The 17,941-nt window shown below is 39.3% G+C and overlaps 1 protein-coding gene across 4 annotated transcripts in view; it reads right to left on the minus strand.

The window, feature by feature from the left end:
* Positions 1 to 17,941, minus strand: part of GLG1 (golgi glycoprotein 1) — a 147,695-nt gene that overhangs the window by 23,179 nt on the left and 106,575 nt on the right. For all 4 annotated transcript variants that reach the window (XR_006211929.1, XR_006211930.1, XM_042969590.1 and 1 more), the window contains exons 5-13: positions 16,997 to 17,200; positions 16,209 to 16,280; positions 15,116 to 15,299; positions 11,684 to 11,898; positions 7,745 to 7,866; positions 6,198 to 6,299; positions 4,467 to 4,620; positions 3,090 to 3,227; positions 780 to 866 (exon numbers count right to left, since the gene is read on the minus strand). Coding sequence is in view for 2 of the 4 variants with exons in the window: in XM_042969590.1 (XP_042825524.1) it covers positions 780 to 866; positions 3,090 to 3,227; positions 4,467 to 4,620; positions 6,198 to 6,299; positions 7,745 to 7,866; positions 11,684 to 11,898; positions 15,116 to 15,299; positions 16,209 to 16,280; positions 16,997 to 17,200 (1,278 nt within the window). In the remaining 2 variants the exon portion in view is untranslated. The remainder of the gene's footprint in view (positions 1 to 779; positions 867 to 3,089; positions 3,228 to 4,466; positions 4,621 to 6,197; positions 6,300 to 7,744; positions 7,867 to 11,683; positions 11,899 to 15,115; positions 15,300 to 16,208; positions 16,281 to 16,996; positions 17,201 to 17,941) is intronic.

A 17,941-nucleotide genomic window follows, 5' to 3' on the forward strand; every position in this document is an offset into this window, starting at 1 on the left:
CCTCAAAAGCCCATAAGGACAATGAAAATTGGAGAAGGGAGATGACAGAAGATGAAAGAAAGCAATAAACTTTTGAAAAATAGAAAGCAAAAAAAAAAAAAAAAAAGACTAGCTGAGCAATGTAATTGTACGTATTGATACTTTTGACAATTCAAACAGTTCTAAAAGGCTTATGATAAAAAAAAATAGCAATTTCCCGTTTCCCTGATTTCTGCCCCCACAAGACCATTTTAACATTTTTATCTGCTCCTTCCCCAGTAATGCTGTATTTCTAAATAGTGTTTCTTGCTTATGAGGCTTTCTAATTTCTTTTTTAATATTTTAGTGAGTTACAGGATGAAACACGGATAAACACGTGTATTCAATCTTCCACATTTAAGTGGAAATCCCAGCCTTTTATTTTCTTAATGATGACACAAACATTACCAGATGACCTAACCGAAAGAGCTAAGGTAAGAGAACAGGAACGGGAATGTTCGGACTGGTCTTGCACGTGGTTGAGAGAGCTGAAGCACAGCTGCTAGCTTTTCTTAAAGGCCAGGGAAAAGATTGGTCTAATCACTGTGATAATTCTAATTTATGAAGAAAACCAAAGGGCTAAATGTATGGGCTATTTCTCTGGAGAAATGAGGAGAGGGGTTTAGGAAACAAAACAAAACACTTCTTGGTAAAGCCAGCGGAGAGAAGTGACACTCTCGGGGCTGAAAAACAGCAAGCCTGAGAACAGAGGACAGGTTGCTGCCAGGGCTGCCGCCATCTACAAGCTGCAGACTGCTTACCTCAGATTCTAACTCAGTGAGGTTGCCGACTATATCTCTGCACTCTACAGCCAGGTCGTCAAGGTGGTCCTGGAGGCACTCTAGCTCCTGCAAGTAAGAAAGCAATCCCTTGGCACGTGTCAATTACATAAATGAACAAGGGAAGCAGAGAGAACAGGGTCTACTACTTCCTTTTCAGTGGTCCTCCTTATCTTTCCTTTTAAAAACTATTTTACTGAACAGAACACTAAAGCTTTATTTGAGTCCCCAAACTGGGATTGTTGAAAAATAAGTACTTGATGTAAAAGGGTGGTCAAAAGGGTCACAAGGGGCTACAATAGCCATGCAAATCCTCCAGAAGGCCCAATCAGTAAGTCCAACAAGAATCAATGTCGAGACGTCCTCAGAGTCTAAAAATTTTATCAGGCCTTTATTCCACTCTATCAACAACCTGCCATTCAATTTTAACCTATGTTTTGATCACCTTTGCTCCCATTTTAAATCTGCGCACCAATAATAATCAACGAACAACAGATTTATAGGGAAAGACATGGAATATTTTAAGACTTTTCATGAGCAAAGTAGGCTGGGACCCAGGATCCAAAACACAGCATAGAACTTACAGCTCCTGCAAGTCAAATGTGGGATTCTAACCTTGGCCCACATAGAAAGATCCTGAGGAAAACTGCAAAGCAAGTGAGCACATTAGGGTTTGGACATCTAAACACTATCTTGTCTAGGCTTTGGAAACTGACCTGGAGAGACCTCGTAGTATCATTCCATGACTATTCCCTTTAGAAACATAGAGGTTTTAAGTAGAACAGAAGCTTATTTTCCCAAAGCATATCAACAGCTGTTTCTCAGCAAAGGGCTCTATTAAAGGATCAAGTTTAACTTACTATTTTGCAAGAGTCTCTGTTTTGGAATTAGAATAGGAAGGGATGAGCAGGGGGGTGTAGGAATTATACAATGCCCAGAAAGCGGGGGTGGGGTGGGGGTGGGGTGGGGAATCCCTAAAGGAAAATGCATAAAACCTCGGGAGTAAGATAAATGGCTAAGGGAAAAATCCCAGTCATAGAATCCTTTCCTGAGCCAAGCTTCACAGCAATGGACTGCCACACAGCATAGCTTTCTCACTGTTACTTCAAAGGGGGTATGGAAAGAAACTGTTTTCTGGGATTCCATGTGACCATATCTTTTGTTTCATTAGACAGAGGCAGCAGAAAGCTGAACTGCAAGCGTTTTCTAACAATAAATTTGACAGAACTGCAGCAGGCCCAGGAGGTAGCCTGCTGAAAATGGCATTCCCAGGGTGAGCAGATCTGAATAGTGAGCCATGTTGCTTCTTAAACATACCCAATTCCTGCACGGGTAAGTTTTTAATAGTTTAATCCCAGAGGATGTTCTGGAGTAGTAAAAATGGAACCTGGAAACCTGAGTTCACACTTTGTTCTAGTATTACTGGAGCTTTAAACAAGGACTTACTCCTCACCACAGAGGACACACTACCTTCTAACTTAATTTGCTAGAAAGCAGTAATGTAGCTTTTCTATTTTTTTAAAGCAGGCACAAAATCGTTAGGCACCATTCACAGCATGCATGTAATTCTGGGGGCTGCTTCTTCTCTATGCTTTCCGGTACGGAGAGGTTATGACACAATGGACCAGATGTCTGGTTAGGATTACACCTGAGTATTAGGAAAGGAAGTCACTTCTTGAGTCTCAATTCTGTCAATTACCAAATGGAAAAGATAATTCCCATTCCTACATATCTTATAGGACTACTGGATGGCATGCATGCTATTCATGTATGCCAGTATTTAGAATTGTTTATATTTATACACTGCCTTCTCTCGAAAGGACTTAACGTACCTTATAAAAGTGAGAAGAGGAAAAAAAAGGCAATATAAAATGAAGTTAGAATGAGTTAAAAAATAGGAAGAAAAAGAAAATATGGTAAAGAAGGGGGGGTGGAGCTAGCAGCAAACCTGGTACACAAAAGCCTCCCACAAAATCTCATATACTTGCTAGAGGCAGGTCATACCTTTGGCTCCAGGCTTTTGAAGAGGCAACACGAAGGGGGAAAATAATCACTTACAAAATACAGTAACCATAATATAAAAACGAACCAACGGCTTAGGAAAAGTAGTAGTACTCCTTCCACAGAGACGAAAGAGAAAAATTTCCTTAGGATTTCTTATGAAGAGGACACTGAATAATGTAACAAAAATAAAGATTGTATTTTATGGTCTGTACTCTATATAAAATGTTAGTTGTGATGATGATGATGATTATTACTACTATAAGATCAATAGGTGGCTATGTGAGCTACCTGTCCAGTCTCTGTTTTTTCACTGCACCATTTTCCCAGATCAATAAGGCATTTATCCTGAAGGCCAGGATCCAGCTTAACATCCATGGCACGCTGGTGTAGGATCCTTTGGACTTCTGCTCGGCACTCTCGTGAAAGCTATATGAGAAAGAACAAGCAAAATACTTTAAAAGTACCAGAAGCAAGGGTGCCTGGTTGGTTGAGCATCCGACTTCAGCTTGGGTCATGATCTCATGATCTCACGGTTCATGAGTCTAAGCCCCACATCGGGCTTGGTGCTGTCAGCGCAGAGCCTGCTTAGGACCCTCTGACCCCTCGCTCTCAGCTTCTCCCCTGCTCACACTCGCTCTCTCTCGCTCAAAAATAAAATAAACATTTAAATAAAAGAGCACCATAACCGAAACAAAAAAGCACTAGATAAAGGATATCTGTTGTCAGGAAACTAACAGAGAACGTTATAGTAATTTATATAAACTTTATACCTCAAATCTCTTCCAGAATAAGGATTAAATTTTCTAGGAGACTTCTAAAAGCCTGTATCTCTAGGAATGAGATTATACATTCAATATTTTCTAATACACTATTGAGACAACATCCTTTTCTCAAAATACTCTGATAAAAAGTGAACCGGATTTGTTCAGGTTAGGTTAGAGTTTTTTGTTTAGCGGAACTAATCTGCTATTACTCTATGAATGTAGAGTAGAATGCGGGCTCCAGTTCAGGAAAAGGCACACACTTGGGTCAGGAACATGAAGTTCAAATTTACCTAAACTCACAATAAGTCTAAAAACCATCTGTACCCTGGTTAAGAGCTTCTAATGGAACTTTAAAGTTAAATAAAGTTAGGGTGGCAATATTTGTCTATTTGTCATTTAGATTTTGGTAATTTAGGGGCGCCTGGGTGGCTCAGTCGGTTGAACGTCCGACTTCAGCTCAGGTCATGATCTCACAGTTTGTGAGTTCGAGCCCCGCATCAGGCTCCGTGCTGACCGCTTGCTCAGAGCCTGGAACCTGCTTCAGATTCTGTGTCTCCTTCTCTCTCTGCCCCTCCCCCGCTCACGCTTTGTCTCACTCTGTTTCTCAAAAATAAATCAATGTAAAAAAAAAAAAATAGATTTTGGTAATTTAAAGAAAAAACTGGAAATGTCCCCTGACTTACTTTGTTGAAAATGTAAAATCAGATGGAAAGAAGCTGGTGAAGCAACTCTATGTATAGTCACTGAATAATGGAAGTTTCTAGTAGTGCAGCAACCCCTCCCTGCCAGATATACTAATAAACAAAGTGTCCTACAATGACAGAAGTCAGCACAATACAACAAACTAACTAAAAAAACAAATGGTTGATAAGAAGAAATGAAGTCAGTATTGAATGCATACCCTCCTGCCCTGTTCCTCCGTGCGGTAGGCATGTCTATATAAGCAGGAGAACACAGCTCCGGGAGGCATAAGTTCACTGGTTTCATTCCAACCATGGGTGTGGCAAAGACGAGATGCATCTCCCTGGCACTTGCGGTATAAGACAGGGTCCAGCCTATAAAGTTAAAAGATATTCCTGAATTTTGTTCTTCAGGAACACACAGTGGTCAGTCTGTAGAAGCCTGTTGACCTTGGCACAGAGGATTTAAGTTCTACCTCAAAGAGGCCAAGACAGCTACGTAAGATGCGCAACATTACAACAGCAGACTCAGCACTAACACGCCCAGGCTGAAATGAGAAAATAAGGGCTGTAGCTTATCACCAGGCAATTCACAACTTTCCACTCAATACTTTTTTTCTAAGTGCGAAATTCAATCCTATCTGATACACTAGATTCAATAGGATCAGGAAATGGCAAGATAAACAAAATCCCTCACTCGACTTCCTTTCCAGTAAAACTGTTACTCTTCTTCCTCCCATGCAAGCTAAGGCAGTTCCATTTTCAGTTTACCTGAATATGCTTATCAGCTTAAAAAACTTGACATTTAACTCTGACTCTGGAGACAATGGATTAAGCCAATGAGCCTGCGGCTTCTCCAAATCAGACCAATAGATGCTTACTTCTGTCTACATCATAATGTCAACTTCAGGGGAGAGCTAGTGAATGGGAGGAGAAAAGCTAATACTTAATGAGTAGTTTTTAGGCCTGTGAAGCATTTTTTTGATCATGGGTAAAAGAGTTGCAGAAGAGGAAAAACAGAGTTTTGATTAAGGCAGTAAACTCAGTAAACTACGTAAACAGAGTTTAGACTCTGAGTCTAAACTCAGGCTTAGACGGCCTGAGAAAGTACAGAGAAATTCCCATGTACTTTTCTGTAGTCCTTTCCAGAGCTAATCTGAGGACACAGAAATAAAAATACACTGAACCTTCTGAATAATCACTTCCCAGTAAAGTTTGTGGGTGACATATTCAATCACTAGAAAAAGTTAATGACCAAACTCCAGGGGTTGAGATAACTGAGTCAGGAAGGAGCTGAGCCTGGGTGCGGCAGGAAAAGCCAGCTTCCCAAGCGGTCGGGTCCTGGCTGCTCTGGAAGTGGAGGGGAAACTGAGACATAAAAAGAGGAGGGCACTGAAGCCAGTAAGTTACAGCGATTCTGACTGCAACACAGATCCTTCTTCTATTTCGTCCCCTACCCCTCCTTTCTTGACTAACAGGATGAGAAGAGAATTAGAGAATCAAGTTGTCACTTATTGATAAGAGCCTCTTAAGATAGAAAATTCAGTAACTTTGAATAGTTAAAGGAATAAAAGTAAATTCCCGTATCCAGCACAAATCAATAAAAATTAAAATGCACTAGTCTCTTCTTAGAAACGTATCTGAAGATGCTTCTGCTGCCCCACAGGTGCCCAAGTCCTTTCAGGATAGATGTTTGTGGTATCAGAAACATTTGACTCTGACTTCCAAAATAGTAGTGAATGGGGGCACACGGGGACAGACCTGCAGGGGCTGCCTCAGTTTTGAGATACTATTCCGAAAGCAAGAAAGGTTTCTCAAGGGACTGGAGTGTGTCAGCTATCCCAGAACTTAAAAACATATTCCTACCGGTTATTTCAAATAATACAAAAGATACTGACTACACAGGAGAACATGCTGAGGCTTACACTTGATTCTGGCTTCAAAATACTCACTTCCAATCTCGGGAGATGAAATACTGCAGCTCTAACAGACGGTGTTCACAATCTTCCACCATTTTCTCCGTGTACAAGTGCTCCATCAGGCACGAGAGGATCCTGGGAATAAAACAGGGATGAAATTGTAGCAACAGGTTTGGAATTCTCACATCAATATTTCCTTGGTCTGTAGAAAAAGTCATTGAGCTATTTTTGAGGGCAATCAGGGATTTACTTTTCTGAGAATAACTCAAATTAAATCAGTCTGACAATGATTATGGCTTCTAACTTCAGGGCCACTTAGCACTCAGGACTCAGCTTACTTAAGATCTGTGTGCAGCTGCTTTATTTTTAACTGTTAGTTGTGAAAATTCTCCAACACACACAAAAGTAAAGAATCATACATTAGCCACCTTCCCTTCCCATAACTTTATCAACGTATGGCTAAGTTTGTTTTAATTCTACACCCCCTTGCTGGTATTTTGAAGCAAATCCCAGATACCTTATCATTTTATTCATAAATATTTGAGCATGTTTCTCTATGAGAACATAATACTACAACCCACGAAAAGAAATTAATTTTTAAAATCCTTAATGTCATGTAATATCCTGTTAGTTTTCAAATTTTTTCCCAATTCTCTTATGCCTTTTTATATGTTCATTCAAACCAGGACCCAGAAAAGGTCCACACGCTGCATTTAATTGATAGTCTCTTCAAATGATCTTTAGCTATAGCAGTTCTCTCCTTCCCTCCCTCTCCCTTGACCCCTCGTGCTCAATGTAGTTATTTTTATATTGGTAAATATTCTTAATTAGTCTTCACTGTGTTTGTCTATCTCCTCCAACTGCATAAAAAACTTTAAAGAAGAATACCCTTTTTTAATCCCCTGCTATAGCATGAACAGCGGGAGTGTATGCCTAACAGAATGATGACAAATATGGACTGCATTCATTTTATCGTTGATTACTGCCAGCTGCAGGCTACGAGGATTTGTGCAGAATGGGAAACCTGTTCTTTACTTGCAACCTGGTTTTAAAACTAGTTTGTGCATCACATGGAGAAAACTACTGCATGACATTCAAATACTTTAGTATAGCATTTTATAGCTTTCCTAAATCTTGGACGCAACTTCAGAGCTCATTTTGTTCATGATTATATCCTCCAACCACAACAGTTTTTATTTCAATTAGATTTAATTAATTTCTAATAATTATCAAGTAGCCAATGTATACAATGAGTCAATATACAAACAGGATGAACTACAGAGACAAAGTAATGTGTCACTTTATCCTGAGTGTTTCTCTCTCGTTTTCATTTGACCATTAAACAGATTACTCAGCGACTTAATGCACAGGCCCATACATGCTCGGTCACAGTCAGTGAACTTCAGCACAATGCTGGGTCTCAGCGTCTCTACATCATGGATGAGGCAGAGCCAAGGGCTCCAGTTCAGTACTAGTTCTATCAAAAGTTGGTATGTGTTTCTGTTTAGAAGGAATGTTTCTGGCGCTACACTGCCAAATACAATACAATGTAAATAAATACTACAAATAAGATAACCTACATTGGGTCTCCCGATCTTATGTGTTTGCAGGCTGTCTGTATAACAGATTCACAAGCTTCGTTGAGAGCTCTATCAATGCGGTAATCTGCGCCAGGGTCCGTCTCCTGAATCAGTGTTTGCAGCTGGATTAAAAGAAAATTAAGAAAGAGGAACATCTCTTACATATGAGGGAAGAGCAATGTCATCTTTTCAAGTATTTACTTGGTCTGGTATATCACAATGTACTGTTAACAAGTTTAACAATTAACAATTGTCACTGGCCAAGCATAAGAGCTCCTGTCAAATACATTCCAACTGGCTTCTCTATCTTGAGCCTCAGTTTTTCTGTTTAAGCTACTGTGGGGATTGCTTGTCTACCTGTCTGGATCATCTCTGGACATTTCCAAAACAAAAGCTCTTTATGATATAAAGCCTGCCTTTCCCCTCATATCTGCCTATTTGTTAATCAGATTGCTAAATCTGACCCTCACGGCCAAGCCAGAATTGAGTGGACAAGGGTAAAGAGAAGACATTTCCAGTCAGAGACCTAATCTGGTCGTAAGAATCTAGAATTTGGATTATGCAGCCAATACACTGGCATTAAAACAAGCATGCTCCACACTATTAAAAACAAATGTGAGATTTCATTTAACTTGTAAGAAATATCAATTAAAAAAACAAGAATGCAATACTTATAATTTCCATTTTTCCTCAATTATCTTTTTTATATAACGAAGAGGTAAAGCAGAACTTGCTCATTATACATATCCAGAAAAATACTTGTCGGGGCGCCTGGGTGGCTCAGTCGGTTGAGCGTCCGACTTTGGCTCAGGTAATGATCTCGCGGTCTGTGAGTTCGAGCCCCGGGATGGGCTCTGTGCTGACAGCTCAGAGCCCGGGGCCTGCTTCAGATTCTGTGTCACCCTCTCTCTCTGCCCCTCCCCTGCTCATGCTCTGTCTCTCTCTCTGTCAAAAATAAATAAACATTAAAAAAAAAATACTTGTCATTATACAGCTGAAAGTGAGAGTATTTTCTTTAACATCTATTTTTGCCTGGTCCATTCTCTGTCATGGAATAAAGTGAGAGCATGAGAAGATGGGCCTCTAATTCTTTTTTCCGGTCTTTGAGGAGAAAGCAGTTGGGGCAGAGGAAAAACTCCAAATTAGGGATCAGAGGACCTGAGTTCTATTAATAGTTCTGGCTCTGACAGAAATTAGTTTTGAGAACATGGTCATGATTAACCTCTAGCTGCAGTTTCTTGAACTGAGGAAGAATTACAAGAAAGAGTCATATACAAGAGAAGGATGTATAAACTGCAAAGCATTTTACGTATGTAAAAGATCATTATTAGTACAGATGGTTAGCAGATGGTGTTTTGGGGTGGGAATCTTAAATAACAGACAACAAATTTAAAAACTAGAATCCTTCTGGTTTGGGTTCCCTATTTTCCAAGTTAAAGTCCTTTCTGTGTCACAGATTTAGCCTTTGGAGGAGAGTCTTCTCTGATCTTCATACATGTGACCTACAATCCCACAGGGGCTCATACGAAAGCACTGACCCCATCACACATGGGGGGAGAGAACATAGATCAAAAGGAAATGAAGAAAGAAAATCCCAATTCTATCTATCCTAAAAAGTCAACAATCAAGATGAGAGAAATAGAAAAGATTTCTGGGGCGTCTGGGTGGCTCAGTGGTTGAGGATCTGACTGGTTCAAGTCATGATCTAGTGGTTTTTGAGTTCAAGCCCTGCCTTGGGCTCTCTGCTGTCAGTGAAAAGCTCACTTTGGATCCTCTGTCCCCCTTTCTCTCTGCCCCTCCCCTGTTTGTACTCTGTCTCTCCCTCTCTTAAAAAAAAAAAATGTTTTAAAAAGTATTAAAAAAGAAAAGAAAACAAAAGATTTTCAATATTCTGGGAAGGGAGTTATTTATACCAATTGTCGGTGGCAATTTGGAGAAGCTACAAAATGCTCTGCTTAGCTGATAGGAAGATTATCATCAATTTTAGTAGTAACGTTTGCTGACAAAGACCAAAATATTTACATCTTTTTCTAAGGGAAGTTTTAAGTATCATGGGGATCTGGAAGTCTCTGCAAGAACTGTACAGGTTAAATATCCATAAGTGACAGGCAAACTTTGAGAATTCAAAATGAACACACCAGACTGCAGCTCCTAAAAGGAGACAATGACTACCTTACAGACTCTAGAGGGCTAACAGCCCAAGGAATCACTGCCACTCTGGAGCCCAGGGACAGCAGTGTGGGAAACAAACATTATGAACAAAAATCACTACATGATTAAGTATCTATTCCAGCCCCTGACTGCTTAGGAAAAAACTGGGGAAATGCTTGTGAGAAATTTTCTTCTAGACAAAAAGGGTGAGACGGGAGGTCTGTATTTACCTTCCAAGATGAGCCACTAGTTCTTTTTAACAAGCTAAATTTCAAAAAGCCCTGGAGGTAGATGGTGTGAAATTAAGTTAAACCAACTTACTTTGGGTTTTTTTTGTACACTTTGGTATAAGTGTAGCCTCAGTAAAGAGGTTTATTCCTGACCAACTCCCTCCCCTTTACATGCTGCATTAAGGATGAGCTTCAAGTATAGGATGTCTTGATTCACTCTTGGTCTGAGGCCCAAGCACACATATTGTCACAGAGGTTTCCCAGGACAATCACCAGCAAGGATTGTTCCTGAAGAACCACAATGTTCCAACTAAAACCACAGTAGATTCCTGAAGCCTTCCTTCTAGCTGGGTTTGGGATTCTGGAGAATATATATATATATTTGTCTATTTTTTCCACCACTGGATGTATAATTTACTTTCGACTCTGGGTCAGGGTGAGTAAGAGAAGCGAAGATGAAATTTTACTCCACATCAAAATTCTATGGACATTTTGTGTTTCAGATTGTCAAATTCTGGTTTTCTATAATACTCATTTTTTAATAAAAATGCCAACAACAAAAAACAACTGAATTGTGGTTTTCTAAAGTTTCACTGAGAAACTCAACTCCCTAATTTAGGATACAAAGCTAAATGGTATCTTTTGTGCATTCTAAGGGATGTATGGGGTACACTGTACAGGGTACCACTGTTCCATTTGGTACCGAGAATGGTTCAAAGACTCTTATTCAGTAAAAAGTAATAAATGTGGACAATGGTAATGAAACAGATGCACTGCATCTATAGTATTTTGTTAACTTTATATTATGCCCCTCACCTGTAGTTATTCAACTGTTCATGAACCCTAGATCAAGAATAACTTTATCTTTAAAAAAAGGGAAAAAAAAAGGAATAACTTTATCTTCCCAAGAAGTACACTCATCTTTTCCAAATATCTTTATAGAATTCATGTACAGTTTGGGGCCAGAGAAAGAAAGACCCTTCCATGCACAGTTGCCCCTGGTGTAACAAGAAAGATGGTGTCATTTTGAAAATAACATGCTCTCTTGATCCTTGTGGCCAAGAATTCACAGTATGCTGCACATTAATAAAAAACAAAAACAAAAACAAAAAACAACAAACTCTTAGAAACTTTCAATTCCTTTCAGCTCTTTTTCAGCCTCAATCTAATCAAGCCTATAGAGAAAGGCAAATCGTCTTTTGGTGCAGGATGTTTTCTAATTTACCAGAACCTGGTTTGCCTTGGTGCTGAGTTTACAAATTTCACCTAGCAAGTTACTTTCCTTTAAAAACTCCAGCAAACAATGCATTTTACCTATTTCTTTAAGTATATATATAGCTCCATTTATTGTTTATGAATTCAAACTTTTGCTCTGCAGCAAATTCCATGTTCTTATTAAGGTATGCCTGAACAATATTCTGTGTCTGGTTCCTAGTGCCCAGTGTTAACTGTGATGCCACAAACGATCTAGATAAAGGAAGCTGGGACAGCATCAGGAGGAGACTCCTCAGCCGATAAAATAGAACATTCCAAATGGCAGTAGAAAATTTTTCCTTACCGCTTGCTGGCAGTTCATTCCAAGGTTCCCTTTTTCCCCACGAACTACTTTCATTAGACAATGCAGAGTTCGCCCTTTTCGATGTAATCCAGAACAGTGGTGTTCGATCTCCCCCCGACAGCTCAGGATGATCTCGGGGCTCAAAGAAAAGTCTTCCATCAACATGCGCCGGTAATCTAACATCTCCCCCTGGCACTCACTGCTCACTTGTCGTCCTAAGTTAGGATTTAAGTCACGACATTATGGATGGTGCGCATTACAATCAGATATCACCACACATAAAAGTACATGTTTTCCTCTAGAATATAATACCAGTTATGCTATTAGCTAGACTGAAAAGCTTAGGATATAGCAAGCATCAGCATAAAATGAGTTTGAGACTTCAGAGACTAGGGTTTATCTTGACAGTATTCTGCATTATACAGATGTTATACTACTAAACTAATAATGCAAATGCTGTGCCGATGGCAGTCTTATTTTTTTTTTATTAAAAAAAATTTTTTAATACTTATTTTTGAAGGAGATAGAGACAGAGTGCAAGTGGGGGTGGGGCAGAGAGAGAAGGAGACACAGAATCCAAAGCAGACTCGGGGCTCTGAGCTGTCAGCACAGAACCTGACGTGGGGCTCGAACCCACAAACTGTGAGATCATGACCTGAGCCAAAGTTGGACACTTAACTGACTGAACCACCCAGGCTCTCCATCGAAGTCTTATTAATAAGGTAACTTTTAGAGTAACAATGAAAGCTAAGAACAACCCCTACTGGTATGCACAGTTAAAGCCTGTGGAAAAGACTACACTTCAAATATTCACTACAGCCTCTTCAGCCCCCTTCATTGAGCTAAAAAATGCCAACTGGGAAATCTTAAGAAAGTTTTTTAAAAAACAGCTTTACTGAGGTGTAATTAAGATAAGATAAACTGTATTTTTAGAGCGTACAATTGGAGAAGTTTGACATATGTATACGTTGTTGAAGCCATCACCACAACGAAGATATTGAACATACCCACCAACTCCAAAAGCTTTTCTTATGGTCTTTGAGAATCTCTCCCTCCCTCTCCACCTAAGCCCCTCCCCTATCAACTACTGATCTGCTTTCTGTGACTACAGACTAGTTTACTAGTTTCTACTTTTTAGAAGTTGATATAAACAGAGTCAGACAGTACAGTCTCTTTTTTTGTCTAACTTTTTTCACTCAGCAAAACTATTTTTAGATTCATCCATGTATCAACAGCACATTCCTTTTTATTTTTAAGTAATATTATTTCATGACATGGACAGACTACAATTTCCTTATTCCTTCAAATGTTGTTGGACATTTGGGTCACTGCCAGTTTGGGGCTATTACAAATAAAGCTGTTATGAGCACTCAATTGTAAGAGTTTATATGGATATATGCCTTCATATCTCTTGGGCACATGGCTGGGTCATATGGTAGATGTGTGCTTAACTTCTAAGAATTTGGCAAACTATTTTCCAAAACTGTTGTACTATGTTAAATTCCATCAGAAGCATTAGATAGTCCAGTTCCTCCACATTCTCACTAACACATAATATGGTCAGTCTTTTTAATATTATGCAATTGGTATAATTTTTCTGAATTATTGCACATAGCCTTTGGCAGTGTATTTACTGAGTCTTCCTGTGTTTCTTATTAATCTGCAGTTTAAGAATATTAACTTTTATAAATACCAAAATTAGATTATATTATGCATACTGTTTCACAATATTCTTGTACTAGTCAATAATCTCTACCTTTCCATTTTAGGACAATCTCATCTAATATTCACACCATAATCAACAATCTCCGTTTGTCTCCAAAATGTCCTTTATTTGGTATTCAACCCAAGACCACGCATTGTCCCAGGTTGCTATTCCATGGCTTTGAAGCTTAGGAGTTTTTCACTATCCAGATATGAAAAAAAAAAAAAAAAAAAAAAAAAAATCACCAAAAAGTTCCGAGTTTTATTTAATGATTGATTTTTCCCCTTATCTTTTCAATCACTAACCAACTGTCCCAGCATCATTTATTTAATAAGAGCTAGGAATTTAATTTTTACAGCTTACAGCCAATATTCAGAAAGACAACCCTCATCTTCTATATGACCTTCTTGGTTCCTTTTCAGGGGTTGACTTTTGGACTCAACAGACCATGAGTGTGGTTCTAAGGGGTCAATCCCTTCTTCTTTTACTGCTTAGTTTATTATTATTATTTTATTTATTTATTTTTTTAGAGAGAGAGAGTGTGAGTGGGGGAGAGGGGCAGAGTGAGACACAGAATCTTAAGCAGGCTCCATGCTCAGTGCAGAGCCTGATGTGGGGCTCAGTTCTACGACCTTGGGATCATGACCTGAGCTGAAGTCAAGAGTTGGAAGTTCAACTGATTGAGCCACCCAGGCATCCCTACTGTTCAGTTTCTTAGTATCATCGATGTTGTAACAATAACAGTACCTATCACTTATTGAATGTTAAGTGCTATTCCAAATAACCTCATTCAATCTTCATAAGAACCCACCATAAATATTATTTATGTTTTTTGGATAAGAAAAATGAGTTTGTGGGGCACCCGGGTGGCTCAGTCAGTTAAGCGTCTGACTTCGACTCAGGTCATGATCTTGCAGTGAGTTAGAGCCCCACATCAGGCTTGCTGCTGATCCTCTGTCCCTCTCGTCTGCCCCTCCCCAACTTGCGCTCCCTCAAAAAAAAAAAAAAAAAAAAAATCTTAAAAGAGAAAAAGAAAAATGAGTTTGGGAGAGATTAAGAAATATTAACAGTGGTCACTTAGCCATTAATTAAATTTGGTGATAGAGCCATTAATTTAAAGCCATGCCTCTCTGACCCAAAGCTCATATGCTAAATTACTATGCTATGACTCTCCTAAAAATGTTGAATATGCATTTTAAAAATTAAACTATTTGAGGGGCGCCTGGGTGGCTCAGTCGGTTAAGCGTCCAACTTCGGCTCAGGTCATGATCTCGTGGTCCGTGAGTTTGAGCCCCGCGTCGGGCTCTGTGCTGACAGCTCAGAGCCTGGAGCCTGTTTCAGATTCTGTGTCTCCCTCTCTCTCTGACCCTCCCCCATTCATGCTCTGTCTCTCTCTGTCTCAAAAATAAACATTAAAAAAAAAAAAAATTAAAATTAAACTATATGGATTTGAGACATATATCTTAAAAAAAAAACCAACAAGTTGGCATGTAAAGAAAAACAAAATTGGCAATTATTGAGCTAAGAGAAAGAGGCCTTTAATAAGGCTTAGGGATACTAAGCCTTCAGCTCCAGGAGTTATGCTTGCAAACAAAGGCTCCTGAGTCACAAGGCACATGTAAACTCAGAAGGGCAAATACAGGAGGAAATTAACATTTACGTGTACAAGAGACGCTAGAATGTGAATCCAAAAGGAATGAAAAGGAGAAAAAGAAATTAATTCTTACCTCTATGCACAGCTGACTCCAGACACATCAGAAGGTAGGAGAGCCTTGCTTCCCGAGACCGTGGAAGGTTCTCCACATTACACCGGTATTTCTTCAAGTCACTCTTACAGGATTTGGCCAATGAATAACTGACTTTATAATCCTGGGCAATCAGCTTCTGGCGGGTTGTTAGTGCTTCTCGACACTGAATAAAGAGTGTAGCAAAGAGTAAGACCACTCAGGTGGTTCAGCTGCTCACACATACAAGCAGAGGCTCGCGGTCAAGGGTATGTCAACAACTGCAGTTGTTACCAAAACGCCTACCTTTAAGTTTGGCTAAAAGTGAACACAAGTGTGCTGGGGTAAGAGGCAGGGATAAGTGGATGGAGAAACCCTTGGAATTCTACAGTGAATTACTGATTGTTGCTGCAACAGTACCTAAAAACATACTTGGTAGATTCTAATACATTAGCTTGACAAAGTATGCTTTTCCTCTTCAATAATATCCCTAAAGTAAATTTCACAAGAATCAAAGTGGCAACTGACAGAGCACTCTGTAAGTTACATTCTATGCTTTTAAAATATAATTATTCAATAGTAAATTATATAAGCAACTGAAATGAAACATTTCTTCAGCTGCATATGACAGTAAATGGCAGGAGAGCAAAACCAAGAATAATTATTCTTTTAAAAGTCATAAAAGATTCTTGCATTTATCCAGGAACAGCAGACTAATGGTAATGAGAATGCTTAATGAGAGCTGCCGAAAAATTAAATAGCTAATTACCTGCAAAGCACATTGGTTTGGTTAGCCTAAACTTCCTGAGTATGTGAGGCTGGCTTCAATGTGACCGTGATACAAAATTCTCCAACTTTACTTCCAAAATTGATTCTCAACTGGCTTCCCGGTATCTAGATATCACAAGGCTTCATTTTCTGGGCTTAAGCAAAATATGCTTTGGTTCTCTACTGAAAGCCAAGTGTCTCTCCTCTGAAAAGGGTAAGCTTTATCATTCATATCCTGGTAATGAGTTTATAAGAATATTATTTGAGAGGATTTGAGAAAACTTTAAGAAATGAATAAAATACTGGTGTATTTCAAAATAATACTGACCTTCTCACTCATGGATTCTTCAAACTTATGGTTAAAGAGGCATTTATACACTCTGCCTTCACCAGCTTGCGTCTGTAAGATGGAACACACACATGATGATGAGGATGGTAACAATCAGCTGAGTAGTTATGCTGGGCCCTATCCACAACCTTATACAGAACCTCCTGTTAAATTATTAGAATGGTGAGCACTTCTGAACAAATGGCTCAGCCATTTATAACATTTAGTGGCCTTTGGAAGAAAATGGTGATTGCAGGAAAGATGAAAAAAAATTTCCCATGATGCTTGGCTACTGTCCTTTGTTCCCAGATATAATGTTACTCAGGGAACCAAGAGAAGTGTCTTGTCAGTCTCTTCTTACATTATGTTGGAGTCAATAAAACTCATAATCAGTGGCTCTGATGGCTAAAACTGCTTATTCAAAACAGCAGAGGGTGGAAATGTACACAAGTCACTCTCAGTTCTTTGTTGTAAGAATGGAGACTCTTCCATTTCATGTGTTAGCAAGTTTTTCTAGAAGGTCTGCAGATAGCAATCAAGGATTTCATTTTAAAAGATAGCCACCTGCTGTTTTGTTTATCTTAGCCCAAAACAAATAACATGTAATATGGTAGTTTTAGCCACGAAATAGGTATGAATAGGATTCCATCAGTCTCTGTTATCCTGGGACCAACTCCACCTTCCCTTTCAGTGCCTTATGTGCACGGGAGAGTGTGTGGTTTATTTTGTTTTGGACTAAAGTATTAAAAAATATTTTAAAGAGAAGAACAGTTTCTGAGCTGACTCACATTTTCACAAAAACGCTCCCGATCATCTCGGCAAGCAAAATATAAATGCCGGTCTAGATGAAAGTCATCTGAGGACAGCTCAGCCACCCGCAGAATGGCTTTCTTGCAGAGTTCAGAGACTTGAATCTTGGGATCTCTCTCTTCGGCTTCCTTCACCAGCCCCTTTTCCAAGCATGATACCACCTCACCTTGTGAATGTGCATCCTAAAACAGCAAGGATACTAATATTGTAAAACTCTCACCACAATGAGTTTCAAATAAACATCATTTGCTTTAAAAAAAAAATTCTCAATTCAATATATAGTTGGCTTATTCACGTTCTGTTGAGAAATCAGGTGGGAACCAACCACCCTGGGAACCAACCACACTGTGGAAGTTACAGAAAATGTCCTCAACAGTCTTCTGTTACAATGGAATACTTGCACGCTACAAATGGAAAGAGAGATCCTGGGAGATTTAAGTATAGTTAAGTTAGCACTAGAAATAGAAACCTGAGGGAGTGCCCGGGTGGCTCACTTGGTTAAGTGTCTGACTTCAGCCCAGGTCATGATCTCGGGGCTCGTGAGTGTTGACAGCTCAGAGCCTTGGAACCTGCTTCGGGTTCTGTGTCTTCCTCCTTCTTTGTCCCTCCCCAGCTCGCACATGAGCTCTCGCTCTCTCTCTCTCAAAAATAAAATAAACATTAAAAAAAAGAAAGAAACAGAAACCTGAATTCTTTAAGTTTAAAATGTCAGAAAAGTTTTAAGAATTTACATTAGCTCCACGTTCTGATTGTGGTTCATGTCAATGTTGAAATAACACTGCAGAAATCTCTGTTCGTCTACCTCAAAGGTGAGGTATTTCCCCAATAGTCAAGTTGGGGAAAAAAAAAAAAAAGCAAACCACAAAAGCCACTGAGAAAAGATGTTACAGAGACCCTCCTTCTCATTTTTCTACTCTATACTG

Source organism: Panthera tigris, chromosome E2, assembly GCF_018350195.1.
Source record: "Panthera tigris isolate Pti1 chromosome E2, P.tigris_Pti1_mat1.1, whole genome shotgun sequence".
NCBI classification, from domain to species: Eukaryota; Metazoa; Chordata; class Mammalia; order Carnivora; family Felidae; genus Panthera; species Panthera tigris.